Consider the following 22,994-nt stretch of genomic DNA (forward strand, 5'->3'; position numbering starts at 1 on the left):
TGGACTTGTACTCCTTCCTTTCGCAGGAAGGCCGCGATGACCACCATTACTTTGGAGAAGGTCCGCGGAGCAGTAGCCAACCCGAACGGGAGGGCTCTGAACTGGAAGTGTCGGCCCAGGACTGCAAAACGCAGAAAGTGTTGATGAGGAGGCCAGATGGGAATATGCAAGTACGCTTCCTTGATGTCCAAGGATGCCAGGAACTCCCCTGCCTTCACTGCCGCTATAACAGAGTGGAGAGTCTCCATTCGAAAGTGCCGAACTTTCAAGGCCCAAATGACCCCTTTGAGGTCGAGGATAGGCCGTACAGAACCTCCTTTCTTTCGTACCAAAAGTAAATGGAGTAACGTCCCTTGCCAAGCTGATTTTCTGGCACCGGAACGACCACACCCAGGCGGATCAGATTGTCCAAGGTCTGCTGCACTGCCACAGTTTTGACCGGAGACTTGCAGGGAGAGAGTACAAACCCGTCTCTTAAGGGTTGGCAGAACTCTAGCTTGTAGCCGTCTCTGATGACTTCCAGCACCCAAGCATCTGAAGTTACCCTGATCCACTCGCCCAGAAACAAGGACAGGCGTCCTCCAATCTGCACTGGGCCATGGACCAGGACCCCGTCATTGGGTACGAGACCCTGGGGGAGGACCGGAGGGCGCACCTCCGGGACGGCGGTCTCTGCGAAAGGAATGCTGCTTGGGGGAGAAGTTCCTCTTGAAGGAAGAGGGGGCAGAGGAGCCCGACTTGCCCGGGCGGTACCGACGGGCTTCCTGAAACCATCCTCTGGAGTTACCGGGGCGAGCACTGGCCCAAGCCCTGACCTCTGGTAACCTCTTGCCCTTAGACGTGCCGAGATCGGTCACAATTTTGTCCAGCTCAACCCCAAAGAGCAGCTTGCCTTTAAAAGGCAACTTAGCCAGGCGGGACTTAGAGGCGTGGACAGCAGACCAATGCTTCAGCCAAAGCCACCGCCGCGCAGAGACTGTCTGAGCCATACCTTTAGCTGAGGCTCTCAAGACATCATACAGTAAGTCTGCCAAATAAGCCAAGCCCGATTCCAGGGCCGGCCAATCAGCCCTCAAGGAAGGATCCGAGGGGGAAGCCCGCTGCACAATCGTCAGGCACGCCCTGGCCACATAGGAGCCGCAAACTGAGGCCTGCAAACTTAAGGCAGCCGCCTCGAAGGACGACCTTAAGGCCGCCTCCAATCTTCTGTCTTGGGCGTCCTTTAGGGCCGTGCCACCTTCCACTGGCAACGCCGTTTTCTTAGTCACCGCAGTGATTAAAGAATCCACGGTAGGCCAAAGAAAGGCTTCCCGTTCACTTTCAGGCAAAGGATAGAGGCGGGACATAGCCCTAGCCACTTTGAGGCTCGCTTCCGGGACATCCCATTGAGCCGAAATTAAGGTGTGCATGGCATCATGCACGTGGAAGGTTCTAGGCGGGCGCTTCGTCCCCAGCATTATGGCGAGCCAACAGGGGCTGAGGGACAGACGTCCTCTGGAGAGGAAATCTTCAAAATGCTCATGGCCTGCACTAACAGGTTGGGCAAATCCTCTGAGCGAAAGATCCGCGCTGCAGAGGGGTCATCCGCTCCATCCGAGCGGGAATCCGTCTCCTCCAAGGAATCCCCAAAGGACCGTTGGGAGAACTCAGATACGCTGCCCTCATCTACATCAGAAGAGACAGAGTCCTCTAAGGCCTGGGAATCCACCCGAGGGTGTTTACTTCCGGGGGCCTCAACCCCTTTATCGGACAAGAGAGCAGGGGCAGCGTTTTGCATAAGGAAGGCCTGATGCAGCAGCAAAATAAACTCGGGGGAGAAACCCCCCAGACTGTGCACTTCAGCAGCCTGGGCCACAGCCCTAGACGCACCCTCAACCGGTGCTCGCAAGAGCGGGGGAGAAACATGCTGCGCATCCAAGATGGCGTCCGGCGCGACACTCCGCGAAGGAGCCGCGCGGGAATAACGGCGCTTAAGTTTAGCCGCTTTTTTGCCGTCGCCCAAATCAAGGGCGGCCATGGCATTAACGTCTCCCAGCTCAAGGGCGGCCCAAGAAGAAGCCGTCCAAGCAGAGTGGCCGGTCAAGATGGCGGAGGCGAGCAGCGGGGGATGGGCGTTTATGGCGGGAAGAACTGCCGCACCGGAGGAAGAACCGGGACACTGACCGGCCTCCAAACTGACACCCAACAAGGGCAAATCAGACTTTAAGATCCCCGCATCCCCGCTAGAAGCGCACACGCGGTCCGGGGAGCGATTCTTCGCGCCCTCCGACGCTATAGGCCACGTGGAGATCGATCGGGGAACCCCCTGCCCGCTATAAAAAGGTAAAAATTACCTGCTTCTCGCTCCGAGCTGTAACGAACTGGTGTCCCAGTGAGTAGCTGCAATAAACGTTTAAATAAACGTTGAAATAAACGCCCTTAAGGACGTCCAAAAATTTTTTTTTTTCCAACGGAGCCAGCGGGAGGGGGGAGAAAAGGAGGGACCTGGCACCACCAGGTTTGCACTTGCTCAAGAAGAGCCCTCAACCCCAGGTACTCAACAAAACCTAAAAATTAGGCTTGGAGACCTAGCCAGAGCTGCTGCTGTGTGTGACCACCACCTGCTGAGATAGAGAACATACTGAGGAGTTTCCGGCAGCACATGACCACATATAGGGAGGCAAAAGGATTGCTCTCTATCTCCACCTGCTGGTAGATGGACACAACCCACCACCAGTCTATGGATTGACCAGCATGATGATATGGAATACAGAGCCCAGGGAGCTGCTGCCACCAGTCAGACCAGTAGGTTGCTGTCAATACAGGAGACCACCAGCACTACACAGTAGAGAATGATATGGGCACGGGAAGCTGTGGTAAACTGCAGTAATCTGCAGTAAAAGAAAAAAAATCTAGCCATTTACTGAGGAAGCGGGAGCAAAACCTTTTACCGCCCTGTGGGAGTGGTAGAAAACTTTGCTCCCGCGGTAAAAAAACCCCAAAACAACAGTTACAGTTACCATTCCCGGTCCGGCATCTCTGTGCCTGCCTTCCTCCCTCCCTCCCACAGTAACGCTTCCTACATAAGTAGGTACAGACCAAAGGTCCATGAAGCCCAGCATCCTGTTTCCAACAGTGGACAATCCAGGTCACAAATACCTGGCAAGACCCCAGAAAGGTACAAAACATTTTATATTGCTTATCCCAGAAATAGTGGATTTTCCCCAAGTCCATTTAATAATGGTCTATGGACTTTTCCTTTAGGAAGCCGTCCAAACCTTTTTAAAACTCTGCTAAGCTAACTGCCTTTACCACATTCTCTGGCAACGAATTCCAGAGTTTAATTACACGTTGAGTGAAGAAAAATTCTCTGATTTGTTTTAAATTTACTACTTTGTAACTTTATTGCATGCCCCCTTGTCCTAGTATTTTTGGAAAGTGTAAACAGATGCTTCACATCTACCCGTTCAACTCCACTCATTATTTTATAGACCTCTATTATATCTCCCCTCAGCTGCCTTTTCTCCAAGCTGAAGAGCCCTAGCTGCTTTAGTCTTTCCTCATAGGGAAGTTGTCCCATCCCCTTTATCATTTTCGTCGCCCTTCTCTGCACCTTTTCTAATTCCACAATACCTTTTTTGAGATGCGGCAATCAGAATTGAACACAATATTCAAGATGCGGTCGCACCATGGAGCGATACAAAGGCATTATAAGGTTTCAATGCATTATCAACAACAACACCTAGATCCCTTTCTTGGTCTGTGACTCCTAACATGGAACCTAGCATGACGTACCTATAATTCGGGTTCCTCTTTCCCACATGCATCACTTTGCACTTGCTCACATTAAACATCATCAGCCATTTAGACGCCCTGTCCCATAAGGTCCTCTTGTAATTTTTCACAATCCTCCCGCAATTTAACGACGTTGAATAACTTTGTGTCATCAGCAAATTTAATTACCTCACTAGTTACTTCCATCTCTAGGTCATTTATAAATATATTAAAAAGCAGCGACCCCAAAACAGACCTCTGGGGAACCCCACTATCTACCCTTCTCCACTGACAATACTGACCATTTAACCCTACTCTGCTTTCTATCTTTTAACCAGTTTTTAATCCACAATAGAACACTACCTCCTATCTTATGATTCTCCAATTTCTTCTGGAGTCTTTTATGAGGTACTTTGTCAAACACCTTTTGAAAATCCAGATACACAATATCAACGGGCTCACCTTTATCCATGTTTGTTCACCCCTTCAAAGACATACTTTTGAATATGCTCTGTAATTTTGTTCTTAATAATAGCCTCTACCATTTTGCCCAGCACAGATGTCAGGCTCACCGGTCTATCATTTCCAGGATCTCCTCTGGAACCTTTTTCAAAAATCAGCGTTACCCATTGGCCACCCTCCAATCTTCCGGTACCACGCTCGATTTTAAAGATAAATTACATATTACTAACAATAGTTCCACAAGTTCATTTTTCAATTCTATCTGTACTCTGGGATGAATACCATCCTATCCAGATTTGCTACTCTTCAATTTGTCAAATTGCCCCATTATATCCTCCAGGTTTATAGAGATTTCATTCAGTTTCTCTGACTCATCAGCTTTGAATACCATTTCTGGCACCGGTATCTCTCCCAAGCCTTCCTCGGTGAAGGCCGAAGCAAAGAATTCATTTAATCTCTCCACTATGGCTTTGTCTTCCCTGATTACCCCTTTTATGACTCAGTCATCTAGCAGTCCAACAGATTCTTTTGCCGGCTTCTTGCTTTCAATATACCTAAAAAAAATTTACTATGAGTTTTTGCCTCCAACGCAATCTTTTTTTTTTCAAAGTCTCTCTTTGCATTCCTTATCAGCGTTTTGCATTTGACTTGCCATTCCTTAACTGTTTCAAGAACCTGGACACCAACTTGCGGAGTGTCCCAGGGCTCCCCATTCTCCCCCCTGCGATTGAACTTATTCATGGGTACCCTCTCCCAAACAGTACAGAATGATGGAGAACACACATTCTCATATGCAGATGACATACTGATGCTGGTCCCAGTGAACTCCACACTCAAGGAAACTTCTGACAGGGTCCACCAAGCAATGAGCATAGTTTTTATCTGGTCCACAGAACACAACTAAGGTAAAAACAACCTCCTATGGTTCTCCAACAACATTTCCATTATACTATCTAATCTGATACTGCCCAATGGAATAGTTCTCAAAGTATCAAGTCATTGGCTTCATCTTGGACTTCTCACTAACCTTAGAAGCACAAATTAAACAGATATGGAGAAAATCCTTCTTCAAATTGCACCAACGACAGTTGCTTAGGCCCTACTTACAATACTCGCACTTCTCAGTACTAGTCCACATGTTAGTCTTATCTAACCTTGACTATTGCAACTCTTTATACATTGGTCTGAATAACAAGCTACTATCAAAGCTCCAACTTATCCACAACACAGCAGTGTGGCTGATATTTCGACTAAGAAAATTTGACAGCATGTACAAGAACTACGCTGGTTAAAAGTTAGAGCTTGCATCACTTTCAAATCAATCTGCCTAGTCTTTAAACCACTCTACAGAAACACATCAGAACTACTGACACAACTCCTCTCATTCTACCACTACAATTCCACTAGAATCAAAGACAGTAAGCTACTAAAGTTCCCTCAAGTAAAAAAAACTTAAAATATAAACGTCAGACTAACCCTCATGTTCTCCTTTCATGCCATCTCTGAATGGAACTCTATACCTGACACAATCAGATCCGAACTGAACTATATGCGACTCCGCAAAAAAACTGAAAACCCTACTGTCTGACAAAGTCTAACTCCCACAAACACACACTGTCCCTTTAAAGCCCCTCCCCCCACCCGACCAATGTGGATTACTGCTTTGTGGACTACCTTGAACCGCACGCTGGGATTTGTGTGGTATATAAGCAACGGATTAGATTAGAGTAGTTGCCTACCCGAAAACGGTTGATGCTTCCCGGACAAAAGAAGGGCTCAGAAGCCCCCAAAGGCTGAAAAATGAAAGCAATAATTTAAAATACATTGAGCAAAATTAGGGCTTCTTTTACAAAGCCGTGCTAGCGATTCCCATGCAGCAAATGAGAGGAGGCCCATAGGAATTGAATGGGCTTCTTCTCATTTGTCACACTGAGAATCGGTAGTGCGGCTTTATAAAAGAAGCCCTTCATAAAGAAAAAGAATATGAAGAAAACATTTCCCAAAAAAGGGAAAAGTCTGATGTGCTGAGGAGAAATTAGAAAACCAACCTTACTGCTCCGTAGAAAACGCTAGACTGCTGGTCCCGTGCTTAAGCATCCGGTGAATAGGCAACCACACATGCACGATGGGGTTACTGCCTTAAAGTTCTACAGTGACAGTGCACTATGGCAGTGTCTGCACTGGGGTCCGTGAATGATGTCACCCATAAGTGAGAATATTATGCCTGCTTATTCTCGGAAAAAAATAATTTACAACGAGAAATTAAATCTCTTGAATTAAAATATATTAGGAGTCTTGGCCCAACTGATTTACTGGCTATCCAAAAATCGTGTATTAATTTCTTGGGTCGGGGGTTATTATTATTGTTGTTACAAATGTCTTATTCTGTGAAAATGGATAAGTAGGTAAGATATTAGTTAATTATAAGGCCACTCTTAAAGGCAATATATAAAAAGAGCACCAGTTGCTAACTACAACTGCTGATATAGTTTACCATTTTTTGTAATATTTTTCTGATATACTGTTTTCATAGGTCACTTATGCATCAGCAAATTAACACTTTAAAAATAAATCTTAACACACCTAGTCAGTCTCCCTTTGATGCTAAAAAAATTAAACCAGTCCATTGCTTAACAAGAAATATCTACAGCTATACTGGTCTCTAAAACAGTTGAATTTGATCAACACTGTATGCCCTCTTCTCATTACATGATTATTCAAATTATATACTATTTTTATTCAAAACAAATGAATCATGGCTCTTTTGCTAAAGCCACTATAGTGGTTTTCAAAAAACTTGTGACCCTTTATAAATCAAAAACTATAGACCTATTTCACTGCAAAATATATGCTAAAATTTTAGCAGATTATCTACAGTTATTTGCAAATTAATTCATCCATTTCAAATCAGCTTTATTAAATGTCATCATGTTTCACACAGCCATTCTCAACTCAGTCCTCGGAGCACAACTAGCTCCATCAGGTTTTCAGGATATCCACAATGAATATTCATGTGTTAGATCTGCATGCAATTTGGACAGTGCATGCAAATCTCTCTCATGCATATTCATTTTGGATATCCTGAAAACCCGATGGGACTAGATGTGTTTCGAGGATGGGGGGGGGGGGGGGGGGGGGGTGGGGAATGGCTGTTTTACAGGCTGCTAAAAATATGGTGGATCCTGCTTGTATTATTTCTCTTGATATACAGTTAATAAATAGAAATAAATCAAAACACAGAAAAGAAAATATGATACCTTTTTTTTTTTTTTAATTAGACTAACAATACATTTTGTATTAAGTTAGTTCAATAAAAAGGTACCATCTTATTTTCTTTTCTCTGTTTTGTTTTATTTCTATTTATTACCTTTAAAAGTAGACTACCACAGTTACCACACCGCTTCTTGGCCCCTTCTCAAGTAGAAGAGAGTACAAAAGAGATCTGCCCAAAAAGCTCTTATCTGAAATTTAGGAAAGCTGAAGACCCGACATTCCTGTCATGCCTTTCCTCTTAATTGGTTCCCTCATTGAGGAAGGATAGCTTGAACAGATCTCCTTTCCACTTGTGACTTTGATTTCCTGTTTTACTTTGGTTGACTATATTGTTCAATTCCCCTCATAGGTGTCCTCATATTTTGGTCCTATGTTGCATGATTAATTTACATGGATTTCATGTTTTGGCTGCTATTTTGCTTGCATTGATTTGTTTCCTCAAATTGCAATATATCAAACACCCAATAAATATAATTTTAAACTGATTCTATGGTGCTGGCAAACACTTTTCCTCCTGTCACTACCTGTAGTTTGTTTAACAAAAAATTATTTCTTACCTGATAATTCTTTTTCCTTTAGTCATAGCAGATGAATCCAGAGACTTCTGGGTTGTGACCATCTACCAGGAGATGGAGATAGACAGCGCTGAACTGAATCATCTTAAAGGATGGATTGCTCCTTGGTCAGTCAGTATTTCTCACAACAAAGCAGAAGAAAACATAATTATAACATTTCTCCTTCCCCACCGGTAAAAGTGATAAACCAAGAACTGCAAACACGTAAATTGTCCATCTAAAATATAAAAATGCAGCAACATGTTCCAACAAAGAGAACTGATAGGAACCGACGGAAAAACAGGGATTCATTTGCTGCGATTAAAGGAAAGAAAATTATCAGGTAAGAAATGTTTTGTTCCTTAGCATCAGCAGCAATTTAATACAGAAACTTCTGGGATGTAGCAAAGAAGTCCTAAAGTAGGGTGGGAACCTGAAGCTCCCGCGGATAGCACCAATACTTCAAAAGATGTATCCAAGTGGAAACATCCAAACGGTACTATCTGGAGAAGGTATGCAAGGAAGACCATGTTGCCCCCCTACATATTTCCTCCAGGGAGAACAGACAGGCTTCCGTCCATGAAGTCATGACAGTTTGGGTAGAAGGCACCCGGAATCTGGCCGGAAGTGGTTTACCCACTAGTAAATAAACAGACGGAATAGCCTCCCTTGACCCAGCGAGCTAGTGTGGCTTTGAGGCCATGAGGAAAGCACGAACAAATGACCTGACCAACGAAACTTGTTGGTCACTTCCAAATAGGGTAGGAGAACATGACGAACGTCAATCAAGTAGAAAAAAAAACAAAGATTGATTGAGATGAAAGGCAGAAACCACATTAAGAAGAAAAGACTGGACTGTACACCCGTCACCCCTTCAGGAGATATCTGGAGGATCTCGACAGGAAGGTATGGAGTTCTGTAACCCTGCTTGGACTGATACCTGGATCTCTGATTAAAACTAGGCTGCCCTGGACAATAGCACCTGGGTATCTTTATAACAAAGCCTTACCTGACTGGAAAGAACATTTACACATGTCCACAGGAAGATGATGATTCTTGGAGTCACCCAGATCTTTCACGAACTTTGCTAAGTCCTCACCAAACAACAGCTTGCCCTTAAAAGGGAGCTTAACCAGCCGCTATTTGAAGCTGCATCTGCCACCCACTGGCGAAACTAAGCAAACGGCATGTTGTGACCGCCAAAGACATCTGTTTGGTCGACGCCCAAATCAAGTCATACAAAGAATCTGCCAAATATACTAGCCCTTTTTCCCACATCTGGCAATTCAGGTAAGATATTTTTCCATTGTTGCTGAGATGAAAATGTGTTATTTAATGTAGAGATGACAAGATAGAGATTAACTGTTGGACTTCTAGAAGGAATCTGAAATCTGTTGCATTCAGATAAGGCATGCCCTAGCAGCATATGAGCTGCAGATAGCCGCCTGCAGAGAGAGAGAACTTCTGAATTCTCAGAGGAAGGCTGTGCTGAATCTACCAGGTGAGGCTGAGTTTGGCTTGGAGGGTTCAAGAGAGACAGGAGACCAACAGCTGAGAAGGAACACCTGAAGTGATCTGATGTGGGATCTGGCCCACGGAAGAATGTCCAAGATACAAGCCACTACACCTAGAACTTGAACATATTCCCAGACCTCGGGACCTGCTAGGGAAAGTAGAACCTGACTCAGGTGTGAATCTTTTGCTGATGAGCAACAGGAAGAAATGTCTTCCCTAAGCCTATGTCAAATATCATTCCCAGATGTACCAAGATTTGTGTTGGAAACAACTGACTCTTGTTGAATACCAATCCTAAGGACTGAAGATGAGTATCTATCTTAGATGAAACTTGCAGACTCTCTTGATAGGAAGAGTCACAAAATCAGCCAATCACGAGGATATAGATAAACTTGCAATCCATCCCTGAGAAGTAAGGCTGTCACTACTACTATAACCTTGAATTAAACGTCCTTGGTGATGTGAAAAGGCTTTATGACATGGTCATAAACTGGTAATGTTCTCCAATAACTGCAAATCACAAATTTCTGTGGAAAGGTAAAATGGGAATAAGAAAGCATACTTCCTTGAGATCCAGTGATGTTAGAAACTCTCCCCGCTGGTCAAGCTATTACAGGCTGTAGTGTTCAGATTGTGAAATGTTGAACCTTTAACACACTGACTCTGTTGAAGTCCAAACTCGGGTGGAAGGAAGCTCCCTTTTTTAGAATAACTTCCCGTTCCTCAGTTGCAACTGGGGAAAGTCTCTACTGTGCCTAAATGAAGAATCATTTGCAAGGTGGCTTCAACTGCTTGATATTTGGGCTGAAGCTTGAATGGAGATCCCCCCAAAAAAATCTGCAGTGGAATGGGAGAACTCCAATTTGTAACCCTGCTTAGTATTTCCAAGACACATTGGTCTGAGGTAATTTTGTTTCACTCCTCATTGAACCTGGAGAGGAATCCTGCTATTATGAAACCCAAGGAGTGAACCAAGACCCCATCATTGGGAGATGCAGAAGGCATTGGTAGACCTGGAGTTTAAAGCACTGTTTTTTCTGTCAGCATGAAAGGCAGCTTGTCTTGGTTGAAGTGGGAACCATGAAAGTTAGATTTGCCAGGCTTGCAGCATCTGGCCTCATGAAACCTAAGAGGAGACTGAGAGGATTTAAAAAAATCTTTAGACTTGTCCTCTGGACATCTCTAAGACTTGGAGTCCCCTAGGTCTTTAACCAACTTCTCTAGATCTTTTCCAAACAAAAGTTTACCTCTAAAAGTTAGCTTACTAAATGTGACTTAGAAGCCACATCAGCTCTCCAATGACTAAGCCAGAGCTATCTCCTTGCTGAGAGGGTCAAAAATTGGCTGGTATGACTCCGTATTGGAGCTAACTAGTGTTAGCCAGAGCTAGATGGTGTAGCAGAATATGGCTGTTTGTAACATTATGAACTATTGATGGCAAGCTGCAGTGGGGCTTGAACTAGCAACTCTAGATCTCTTAGCTGGTTGCTTTAACCATTAAGCTATTCCTCTACATTAAAGGCGCTCTGAAATAATCGCTAGCTGTCCAATACAAAAAAAAAGGTGCAAAAGTGCCATAGAAGCATTTGGAGGCACCAACATACAGCTAGTGACGCTGCTGATACAGTGGTGGCTGTAGCTAATATGAAATAGCTTTGGCCAGTGTCACTGTGCAATACTAGAAAGCAGAGCTGCTATAGAAAAACAACACAGTTAACTTTTAGCACTATAGCATAGTGTTAGCTATTCCAGTCATGCAATGAACTGCTTGTCAAAGCAAGCAAGCATGAGAAAATTAAAATATGCTCCATTTGAAACACAGCTGAGTTCCGCAGCTTCTAATATGATGCACAAACCAGCATTAAATCGGTGACCTTCAGGCTGCACGCCAGCCACTTTCCACAATAAAACTATTTTGCTGTAAACACTGCACCTGGAGAAAATGCCACCATGGCAGCACTGAGGTTCCATGGTTACCATGGAGACCAAGAGAGGCATGGGAAGTGTATTGTAGCCTCAGAAAATAATTAACATATCTTACAGAAACATGGAGCCAACAGCAGTAAGTCTAACTAAACTAAACGCCATCTGCACTGTCAATATAAACAGAGTTCTGGTAACAAAAAGAAAGTTCCACAGAAGAAGTGAGGAAAACTTTTAGGGTGTTTAAGTAACTGCACTCTGTGAAAAAACTGAGGGGACTCAAAGCTCTTTAAAGACTGGCCAGGATGATCAGACGGATGCAGAAATGTTAAAGAAAATTAGGGACGCAAACAAACTGGGCAACACAATAATAATGGGTGATTTCAATTACCCCAATATTGACTGGGTAAATGTAACATCGAGACACGCTAGGGAGGTCAAATTCCTTGATGAAATCAAGGACAGCTTTATGGAGCAGCTGGTCCAGGAGCCGACAAGAGAAGGAAAAATTCTAGGCCTAGTCCTTTGTGGAGTGCATGATCTGGTGCGGGAGGTAATGGTGCTGGGGTCGCTTGATAACAGTGATCATAATATGAACGGATTTGATATTAGCTTTGAAGTATACATAGGAAATCAAATACGTTAGCGTTTAACTTAAAAAAGGAGACTATGATAAAATGAGAAGAACGATGAAAAGAAAATTTAGAGGAGCAACTGCGAGGGTCAAAAATTTACATCAGGCGTGGATGCTGTTCAAAAATACCATCCTGGAAGCCCAGGCCAAATATATTCTGCGTATTAAAAAAAAGGAGGATAGAAGACCAAACAACAGCCAGCGTGGTTAAAAAGTAAGGTGAAGGAAGCTATTAGAGCTAAAAGAAAATCCTTCAGAAAATGGAAGAAGGAACCGACTGAAAATAATAAGAAACGGCATAAGGAATGTCAAGTCAAATGCAAAGCGCTGATAAGGAAAGCTAAGAGGGACTTTGAAAAAAATATTGCGTTGGAGGCAAAAAACACATAGTAAAACGGTTTTTTAGGTATATTGAAAGCAGGAAGTCGGCAAAAGAATCTGTTGGACCGCTAGATGACCGAGGAGTAAAAGGGGCAATCAGGGAAGACAAAGCCGTAGCGGAGAGATTAAATGAATTCTTTGCTTCGGTCTTCACCGAGGAAGATTTGGGAGTGATATCGGTGCCGGAAATGGTATTCAAAGCTGACGAGTCGGAGAAACTTAATGAATTCTCTGTAAACCTGGAGGATGTAATGGGGCAGCAGTTATATAAACTGAAGAGTAGTAAATCTCCTGGACCGGATGGTATTCATCCCAGAGTACTGATAGAACTGAAAAATGAGCTTCCAGAGCTATTGTTAGACATAAGTAATTTATCCTTAAAATCGAGTGTGGTACCGGAAGATTGGAGGGTGGCCAATGTAACGCCGATTTTTAAAAAAGGTTCCAGAGGAGATCCTGGAAATTATAGACCGGTGAGTCTGACGTCAGTGCTGGGCAAAATGGTAGAGACTATTATTAAGAACAAAATTACAGAGCATATTCAAAAGCATGGATTAATGAGACAAAGTCAACATGGATTTAGTGAAGGGAAATCTTGCCTCACCAATCTACTACATTTCTTTGAAGGGGTGAACAAACATGTGGATAAAGGGGAGCCGGTTGATATTGTGTATCTGGATTTTCAGAAGGCATTTGACAAAGTACCTCATGAAAGACTCCAGAGGAAATTGGAGAGTCATGGGATAGGAGGTAGTGTTCTATTGTGGATTAAAAACTGGTTAAAATATAGAAAACAGAGTAGGGTTAAATAGTCATTATTCTCAATGGAGAAGGGTAGTTAGTGGGGTTCCCCAGGGGTCTGTGCTGGGACCGCTGCTTTTTAACATATTTATAAATGACCTAGAGATGGGAGTAACTAGTGAGGTAATTCAATTTGCTGATGACACAAAGTTATTCAAATTTGTTTAATCGCGGGAAGATTGTGAAAAATTAATAGAGGACCATACGAGACTGGGCGTCTAAATGGCTGATGATGTTTAATGTGAGCAAGTGCAAAGTGATGCATGTGGGAAAGAGGAACCCGAATTATAGCTACGTCATGCAAGGTTCCACGCTAGGAGTCACGGACTAAGAAAGGGATCTAGGTCTCGTCATTGATGATACGTTGAAACCTTCTGCTCAGTGTGATGCTGCGGCTAAGAAAGCAAATAGAATGTTAGGTATTATTAGGAAAGGAATGGAAAACAAAAATGAGGATGTTATAATGCCTTCGTATCGCTCCATGGTGCAACCGCACCTCAAATAGTGTGTTCAATTCTGGTTGCCGTATCTAAAAAAAGATATAGTGGAATTAGAAAAGGTGCAGAGAAGAGCGATGAAAATGATAAAGGGGATGGAATGACTTCCCTATGAGGAAAGGCTAAAGCGGCTAGGGCTCTTCAGCTTGGAGAAAAGGCAGCTGAGGGGAGATAGGATAGAGGTCTATAAAATAATGAGTGGAGTTGAACGGGTAGATGTGAAGCGTCTGCTCACGCTCTCCAAAAATACTAGGACTAGGGGGCATGCGATGAAGCTACAATGTAGTAAATTTAAAACAAATCAGAGAAAATTTTTTCTTCACATGTAATTCAACTCTGGAATTCGTTGCCAGAGAATGTGATAAAGGCAGTTAGCTTAGCGGAGTTTTAAAAAGGTTTGGACGGCTTCCTAAAGGAAAAGTCCATAGACCATTATTAAATGGACTTGGGGAAAATCCACTATTTCTGGGATAAGCAGTATAAAATGTTTTGTACTTTTTTGGTATCTTGCCAGGTATTTGTGATCTGGATTGGCCACTGTTGGAAACAGGATGCTGGGATTGATGGACCTTTGGTCTTTCCCAGTATGGCAATACTTATGCACTTATGTACTAACACTAAATAGGCCCTTTCAGAGGACCTAACACACATGGTGCACTGCCCTGATGGTGTTCACTGGCTCCCACACTAGGAACAGCATTTAACCAATTCTGTAACTGTAAAATTTTAACTCACCACAGGCAGCGTGGCCTTTTTGTGACTGCTGCCACCAACAAATCCACTTTAGGCAAGCGTATCTTTTCCAGCTCAGTCGTGGGAATGGGGTAAAGACACGACATAACCTCCACCACTTGAAGGGCAATGTCTGGGATGGCCCACTGAGTAGAAATGACTTCCTGCATAGCCTCATGCACTGGAAAAGACTGAAGCGGTCTTCTAGTACTCAGGATTTTAAGATTAGCAGATGCAAGTGTAGCAGGATCAGAAGAAGAAATACTAAGAACCTGGAATGCCTTAGGTACAAAGGATGGCAACTCCTCCTTATTTAACACCCAAACTGTGGTGGGATCATCAGATTCCTCTGTATATAGCTCCACCCATCCCATCCCAGAGCAGTTGGTGTGTAAGGACCTCTGAAGCAGTGACTTATAAAGGAGCCACTGTAAGCGTTGCTCCTGAATTGAGCAGCTATTAAAAAAAAAAAAAAAAGGCTGCCAAATCACTTTTGGCTCAATGAGGAGAACAAGACAACATCTCTCCCAAGTGGGAAACTAATGAGGCGTCCCCGAACACGGCCCACCCTACCACAGGAGAGATGCACTGCCCCCAATGCTGCTCTCTGCTTCCCACAGTGGGAACAGCTTTTAACAACTTCAACAGCCAATGCAAATAAAACAAAGAGGGCACGCCTTCTCCAATACCTCGCGACCAGACAAATGGAACACCGAAGAGGAACGGGACCAGAGACTAAGAGCGACCGTGGTGCGCCGGTCCTCCCAGGAACTGGGAGGCAAAGCACAACTGAGCTGTATTGGCTCCTCCAGGAACTGGAAGAAACGCAGCAGATCATCTGGCCCACCACCAAGAGAACATTCAAAGCAGCACCAGGAAACCCACAACACAGAGGTGAGCCTACTGTGTAGGACTCCCAGTCAACTGCATTCCATAACCAAGCCCGATTGATGAAGAGGAGCGAACAGAGGAACCAAGGGTGCCAACCTTGCGGTGAGCCTCTATCACACTGAAGGTGGTAGAAACCGGCCTTGGGTGGACCATACAGAGAGCAGCGCCACATCCCCTTCTGACTCCTGTCACTGTAGAAACCTGGCGAGAAGAGAACCACTCCAGAAAAGCGCGAGACTCTCGGCAGTGGTAATGAACCCGAACAGGGACAGAAATGAAGGAAAGGCATCTTAGGAGGCGGTGGGTAGTGGTGTTGGAGCACCTTGATGATTACTCCATAAAAGAAGAAGGTGAAATGGAGCTGACCGGCCTGAGTACCCACTCAGCAGATTATAGAACTCCTCCAGTGACAAGGCTGACTGGATCTAGTAAGGTAGGGAACCGTTTGAATGGTTAATGGGGGCCACTGGCCTTCTTCCCACGAGACCTGAATGGGATGAGTCTAAATATCTTGAAGGAAATACCCATCGTGTAGCAAATGAGCACCCTCAAGCAAAAAAAAAACCCAGACAACTTAATAATCGGTCTCAGGTCCAGTGAATAAACACCAATAGTGATATCATTTGTGTCCCTACAAACTCCAAAATAGCTAACATAAGTGCATGGCTTTTCTACTGCATCATCCATACTATTCAATAGCGGACCATCTCTGAATGCCCTTCACCGGCGCTAAGCAGCTGTTCAGCGTCGCTCCTTGTACAGCTAGGCCGTCTGTGTCGACTTGTGGGAGGCTGACCGCCGCTACAAGACTTTCAGACTACCAGCTGATCACTTCCTGACCGCCGCTACAGGACTTTCAGACTACCAGCTGATCACTTCCTGCTATGCTTTTGATACTGGGCTATCTTTTTCTACCTTTTGAATCTCAACTTTTGTTTAATGGATTTTTAGACTATTTCTGAGCTTAGCAGATCTCCAATATAGTGTGCAACTATATTACAACAGGATTAGAAGCTGCTCAACTCCAAGTAACTGATTAGAATCCCAGTATTTCAAAAATCATTACGGCAGATGTTTTCTCAAGTTGCACCCTTGGCTGCTGTCTTTGAAGGCAAATTACTAACTCCTCTTCTTGCCCCTCCCTACCTCATACCTTTATCCTTTTGTTCATCACCTACAGCCCTCTCTTCTCACCCTCATTATGTATATGCCCAGCTTTTATCTAGTATCTTGCTTTCTTTCTCTCATCCAATATCTTTAGCCTCATCCGCAGGTTCCTATTCTATCCACACAGCTACAATGATTTTTACACATCGCATATTACTACTCCTCATCAGCATCTGGAACATCAGCTCAGAACAATCCAACTATCTCACAACCTTGGTGCTTCTTATCAAAATATCCTGGTGGGCTACGCTAACACCAGATCACAGATCAGTTGTTAATAAAACTACACTTATCGCAGACTGGGTTACATCAGATAACCGTGACCTTCTCTTCCTTACAGAGACTTGGATTCATGATCAAACGGATCCAATCTTGCTAGATATATGTCCCCCGGGTTATAAAATTTCCCACTGGGCACGGAAAGGAAACCGAGGTGGAGGAATCGCTCTCATCTACCATACCAGTTTTATTGTGGAAGTAATTGCTGACTCCAATACACTAAATCTGGAAATTGCTTCTTTCAGAATCCTCGATAAAACCTTATATGGTCACCTTAACTGCATTCTGCTATACAGGCCACCTGGCAATTGGAATGAAGTTCAGCAAATCTTTACGGATTTCATTTCTAGTACATGCATGTCCAGCCCTAATGCTCTCATTTTAGGGGACATAAATCTGCACCTAGAAAACTACTCGTCAAACAGCACTCGTGATTGTTTAGACTTCCTCCATTCCTGGGACTTAGCTTGTTGGAATCAGCAAGCTACCCACACAAAAGGACACACACTAGACCTGCTCTCGCATAAGTCGGCTGACGCCCAATTTGCAATTAAATTACATTAGTTGGACAGAGGTTCCTTGGTCCGATCACTTTGTTGAACTGCTCCCTTTCCTGGCAGGTAAAAGGCACAGCGCAGACCCGAGCTCAACAGACATACCAAACAAGGGGTAAGATAGACCCAAAGGAATTTTGGACATTAATCTATGATAAGGATTGGTCTGTGCACATAGATTCAATAGACTTCTCGCAATGGGACAAAAAATGCAGAGGTGTGTTAGACGCAGTAGCTCCAATTCAAACACACACATCCAGGCGGCAAATAGTTCCACCGTGGTTCACTGAGGACCTAAAAGAACTCAGTCATTACTAGGAGGCGTGAAAGAGCCTGGAGAAAACAGAAGGATGATCTTAACCTCATTGCTTGGAAAAAATCTCAACAAGCATACAAATATGCAATTAGAAAATCTAAAACATTATACTATAAAACCAAAGTAGGGCCAGATTACAAAGACTTTAAAAAACTATACTTCTATGTCAGCAAATTGTTAGATACTACAGCGCTAACCTCAACTACACTTGCCATCCCATCTTAAGTTGCAGCATTCCCTACCTCAGCGCAGCTCCGGATTAGATCAATTCTTAAATGACCAAGCTCCAGATTTAGAAGGGTACCCAGCAGACAGAACATTTTTGCACTTTTCTGCGCTTACCGTCGATTCTGTTACGCAAGAGATCCACAGACTTTCCAGTAAGTTTTGCTACTTGGACATACGCCCAAACTACTTACTTAAAAGCGCCCCTACTTGCTTCATCACTGATCTAACGCAACATTTAAACTTCATGCTAGGAAATGGATTCTTCCCTGGGACCCATGGAAACATATTACTCACCCCAATTCCGAAAGATGCCAAAAAAGATAGTACTGATCTAACTAACTATCGCCCAATAGCAACAATCCCACTATTTGTAAAGTTAATGGAAAGCATGGTGAATAAACAACTCAGTGAGTATCTGGATAGGTTCTCCATATTACATGAATCGCAGTCGGCATTTTGTACACTTCACAGCACTGAAACTGTGCTCGTCACACTTCTGTCAAACTTCAAGCAAGAAATAGCATTAGGGAAAAGCATTCTTCTACTACAATTTGACTTGTCAAGTGCTTCTGACATGGTGGACCACACCATCCTGTTAAGACTCCTCGACTACTTCGGAGCCGGCGGAAATGTTCTAGCATGGCTGAAAGGTTTCTTAACCACCAGAACCTACCAAGTAAAGTCCAACTCAAATTTATCCCTCCATGGCAACCAGTCTGTGGTGTGCCTCAAGGCTCACCGCTTTCCCCTACTCTCTTCAACGTAATGCTGATTCCCCTGGCCACAGCCCTTTCAAAGCTTGGTCTTCACCAATTTATCTATGCAGATGACGTCATTATTTACATCCCTTTTCGGACAAATTTCACCGACATAACTAATGAAATCAGCCATGGGATAAACACCAAGTTCACTTGGGCTAACTCCTTCAAATTAAAGCTTAATACAGAAAAAAACTCATTGCCTTTATTCTTTCCTCTCCCTTTAACAAATTCAGACCCGCACCTTAAACACACCAGGCCTTACACTGCCTCTGAGAGTCTACGAATACTAGGGCTTATTGTGGACCGGAACTTAACACTGTTGGATCATACCACCTCAACCACCAAGAAAATATTCTTCTCTCTCTGGAAACTAAAACGATTAAAGCCTTATTTCCCAAGAGGAGTATTTTGTAATTTAGTCCAATCACTAGTCTTAAGCCGAATCGATTACTGCAATGGCATATACGCAGGGTGCAGAGACCTACTTCTCAAAAAAGTACAAACTGCCCAAAACACAGCAGCTCGACTTATCTTCGGAGCATCAAAGTTCAACAGTTCCAGACCTCTTCGTGAGAAATTACACTGGCTTCCTGTACAGGAGCAAATAACTTTGCACCCTAGTCCATAAGATCCTCTATGGAGCAGCTCCAGCATATATGGATGCCCTTGTCAACTTATCACCAAGGAATTCGCTTCGATCTTCTCGTTCATACTTAAACCTCCATTACCCTGCGTGTTCTGGTCTCAAGTATAAAATCACATATGTTTCCACCTTTTCCTATATCAGCACTCATTTGTGGAATACATTACCTAAATCTGTAAGAACGGTTCAAGATCATCTGACTTTCAGGAAGTCTCTCAAGACCTACTTATTTGGGCAAGCTTACCCTAAAGATCCCGTCCTGCCTCTGTGATTCCTGGACTACACCTCCTCTAAAGAACTTGTGGACTTAACTACTTTCTCTTAACCCTGTACCTTTCCACGCCCCTCGTATCACTTTCCATTTATTGTACTTTCCTGTTAACTAAATGTTGTAAGCCACATTGAGCCTGCCAGTGGTGGGAAATTGTGGGGTATAAATGATATAAATAATAATAATAAATACTATTATGGCCCCACTCGGCATAAAATGGGAAAAATGGGACTTAACCCACTCATATATGTTGACGATGTCACCATAGATGTACCTTTCAACAATATCACAGAAATACTAGATAGGGTTAAAATAGGGATGGAACTCATGGAAAACTGGGCCACAACTTTCAAACTCAAACTAAACAGAGAGAAAACAAAATTCCTGGACCTAACCAGCCCGCATAATCCCACTTCTTAACAAAAATTCAGAATTGACCAACAGAAGTACCAAATCGAAACACAACTAAAAATATTAGGAATCATTCTTGATAAACACCTATCTCTTGAAAATCAAATCTTAGCAGTCACATCGAAATGCTTCAAAACTCTATGGAAATTGCGAAGATTTGGAGAATACTTTCCCAGTGAATCACTTTGTCTCATGGTACAATCATTAATATTGCTACAACTAGACTACTGCAATGCAGCATACATAGGGTGCAAAGAAAACATACTGGAATCAGTGCAAACTGTTCAAAACACAGCAGTAATGCAGATCTACAAAAAAGTAGAAATATGAAAGAGGAACTCCACTGCTCAAAATGCTACACTGGCTCTATATCAATCCCAGTCTATTATTCAAAACCAGTATCCTCATTTTAAAAATATTATTTGGAATGGCCCCTGACTACATGTCAGACATGAACGAACTATCACCAAGAAACTCAAGCCCAGATGCCAGAAGCTACGTACTACTTCACCTACCCAAATGCAGAAACACTAGCTACAAAACCATATACATGGCTGGATATAGTTACCTGAGTTCCAAATGGTGGAACTCAATTCCCAAGATAACAAGAAGCATTACAAACTATCTTCAGTTCAGAAAAGAACTGAAAATATAACTCTTCAAGAAATTTTATGGTTAAGAACACGTGTTACTGATGATCCAGCCTAGTCTGAAATTGTAATGCAACACTGTACTTTCTCGTTGATTATGATTAACAACATGTATTACTGAGGATCCAGTTTGTAACTGTAATGCAACACTGTAATTTCTCTTTGTCAACTGTAAGCCACATTGAACCGAAACTTGTATTGAATAATTGTGGGATACAAGAATGAATGAATGAATGAATTATAAACAAATCTGCAACTGACCCAAAGGTGAAAGAAAATTTTAAGCTACATTAATCCTGGAAGAGCCAGCCGTCAGGGGAGTCCTGCCTGTCAAACTCAGTGCAGCTGAAAGCACACTCACATCTTCTCCATCACTAAGCCATTTTATACTGGCCCAAACCAGTCTCTCTCCCGCAGCCAAGGTTGTGGGGCTTTAAAAAATTATGCCCCCAACTTATTTTTTCAGTGAGGAAGGAGAATGGAGGAAAGGATGGAGGAGGGACCTGGTATCACCAGGTGTACCCCCTAAAGCTGGCACTGCTCAGCCGCATATCCCAAAGCTTCACTGAACTGAGAGACCCAGAACACGAACCACCTTCAGATGAGACCAGGAGCTTGTGAGAGACCATCCATCTGCCTGCTGGAGATACAGAATACTGAATGACGAGGAGCATGCCATCCTATAAGACAATGCAGTTCAGCACTATCTCCACCTACTGGTAGATGGTCACAACCTACAAGTCTCTAGATTCATCTGCTGCTGACCATAAGGAAGTCTTGTTTTACAATATAAATTTTGTGGTAGATTTTTGTGGCTTCTTTTCTTTAATGGTGGTGTGCCAGGCCTGTAGTAAGAGAAAAGTCACTTCAAAATTGCTCCTTTAAGCTTTAGTGCATTTTCTTAATATCTTTTTAGACACATGCAATATTCTAACACTTTTAGAATCCTAATAGTTAGCACATCTTCATGCCAAACATAATAGTAAAAATACAGTATGTGCCATGTACCAGAGTATCTGTGTGTATGTGTTATATACTACATTTCGAACTTAGGTCAGTAATGGATTGTGCACCTCTACATACCTGGCTGATATGTACAGTGGATACTTGTGCTGAACAGACTGATGAGTGACTTGGAGAACTTGGTAAAGATTTACAGGGGCCAATGGAAAACTGCTGTTTCTTCCTTGTTGCTACAATCTTCTGGGCAACTAGGGGAAAAGAAGAAATTATTTACAAACTAAAATGTAACTAAATAATACACAGGCACTACAACCTGTCAGCAAAGTTCACTATAAGTTGAAAGAGTTAATCACTAAGATATAGAAAACAACATTTTGCGGAAAAGTTCTCTCTACAATTTGGGACTTGACATGCACCTAGAGAACCTCTTTTGCCCTGAGCATCACCCTAGCTTTCTACATACCTATCAGATATCCACAAAAAGCAGCACAGCAAGGATTAGAGGTCAACCAAAATAATTACATTATATATATACATTTATTTTTTCTGGTGAGTCGCTGGCCTGCACTCTTCCTCTCGCTCCCCTCTTTCCCATGACCCTCCTTACCCTCGGCAGCACAGTGCAGTGATTAAATGAGGCTGCTGGCGTCGGGGCCTTCCCTCTGCGATTTCCGCCTATGAGGAAACAAGAAGTTGAAACAAAGTAGGCGGGACTCACAAAGGGAAGGCCCCGACGCCGGCAGCATCTCAATTCTGCACTGGCTGATACTGGAGGCCCGGACTCTCAAGCAGACAGCAGGAGAAGGGGGGTGGGTAGGGGGAGGGCAAATCGCTGGACATGGATAGCAGGGAACGACAGGGGGCAGAGGAGAATCGCTGGACATGGATGGCAGGGAACGACAGGGGGCAGAGGAGAATCGCTGGACATGGATGGCAGGTTACAAACAGGGGGCAGAGGAGAATCGCTGGACATGGATGGCAGGGTACGACAGGGGGCAGAGGAGAATCGCTGGACATGGATGGCAGGAAACAACAGGAGGCAGAGGAGAATCGCTGGACATGGATGGAAAGGGAGGGCAGGAAATAGGAGAAATGCTGGAAATGGATGGATAAGAGAGCAGGAGAGAGAGAACTGCTGGACATGGATGGCAGGGAGGGCAGGGGAGAGAGGAGAATTGCTGCACATGGATGGGAGGGGAGGGCAGGGAACAGAGAATCACTGGGCATGGATGGAAGGGAAGGGAAGAGAGGAGAATTGCTGGAAATGGATGGGAGGGGAGGACAGGGAAAAGAGAAGAAATGCTGGAACTGGATGGAGAGGAGAGCAGAGAGAGG

The 22,994-nt window shown here is 43.7% G+C and overlaps 1 protein-coding gene across 2 annotated transcripts in view; it reads right to left on the reverse strand.

Moving 5' to 3' along the window:
- The window catches only part of AGAP1 (ArfGAP with GTPase domain, ankyrin repeat and PH domain 1), a 2,358,592-nt gene that overhangs the window by 1,664,576 nt on the left and 671,022 nt on the right, over nt 1-22,994 (reverse strand). For both annotated transcript variants that reach the window (XM_030210552.1, XM_030210551.1), the window contains exon 7: nt 21,780-21,907. In XM_030210552.1, coding sequence (XP_030066412.1) covers nt 21,780-21,907 — 128 coding nt within the window. The remainder of the gene's footprint in view (nt 1-21,779; nt 21,908-22,994) is intronic.

Source organism: Microcaecilia unicolor, chromosome 7 (assembly GCF_901765095.1).
Source record: "Microcaecilia unicolor chromosome 7, aMicUni1.1, whole genome shotgun sequence".
Lineage (NCBI taxonomy): Eukaryota > Metazoa > Chordata > Amphibia > Gymnophiona > Siphonopidae > Microcaecilia > Microcaecilia unicolor.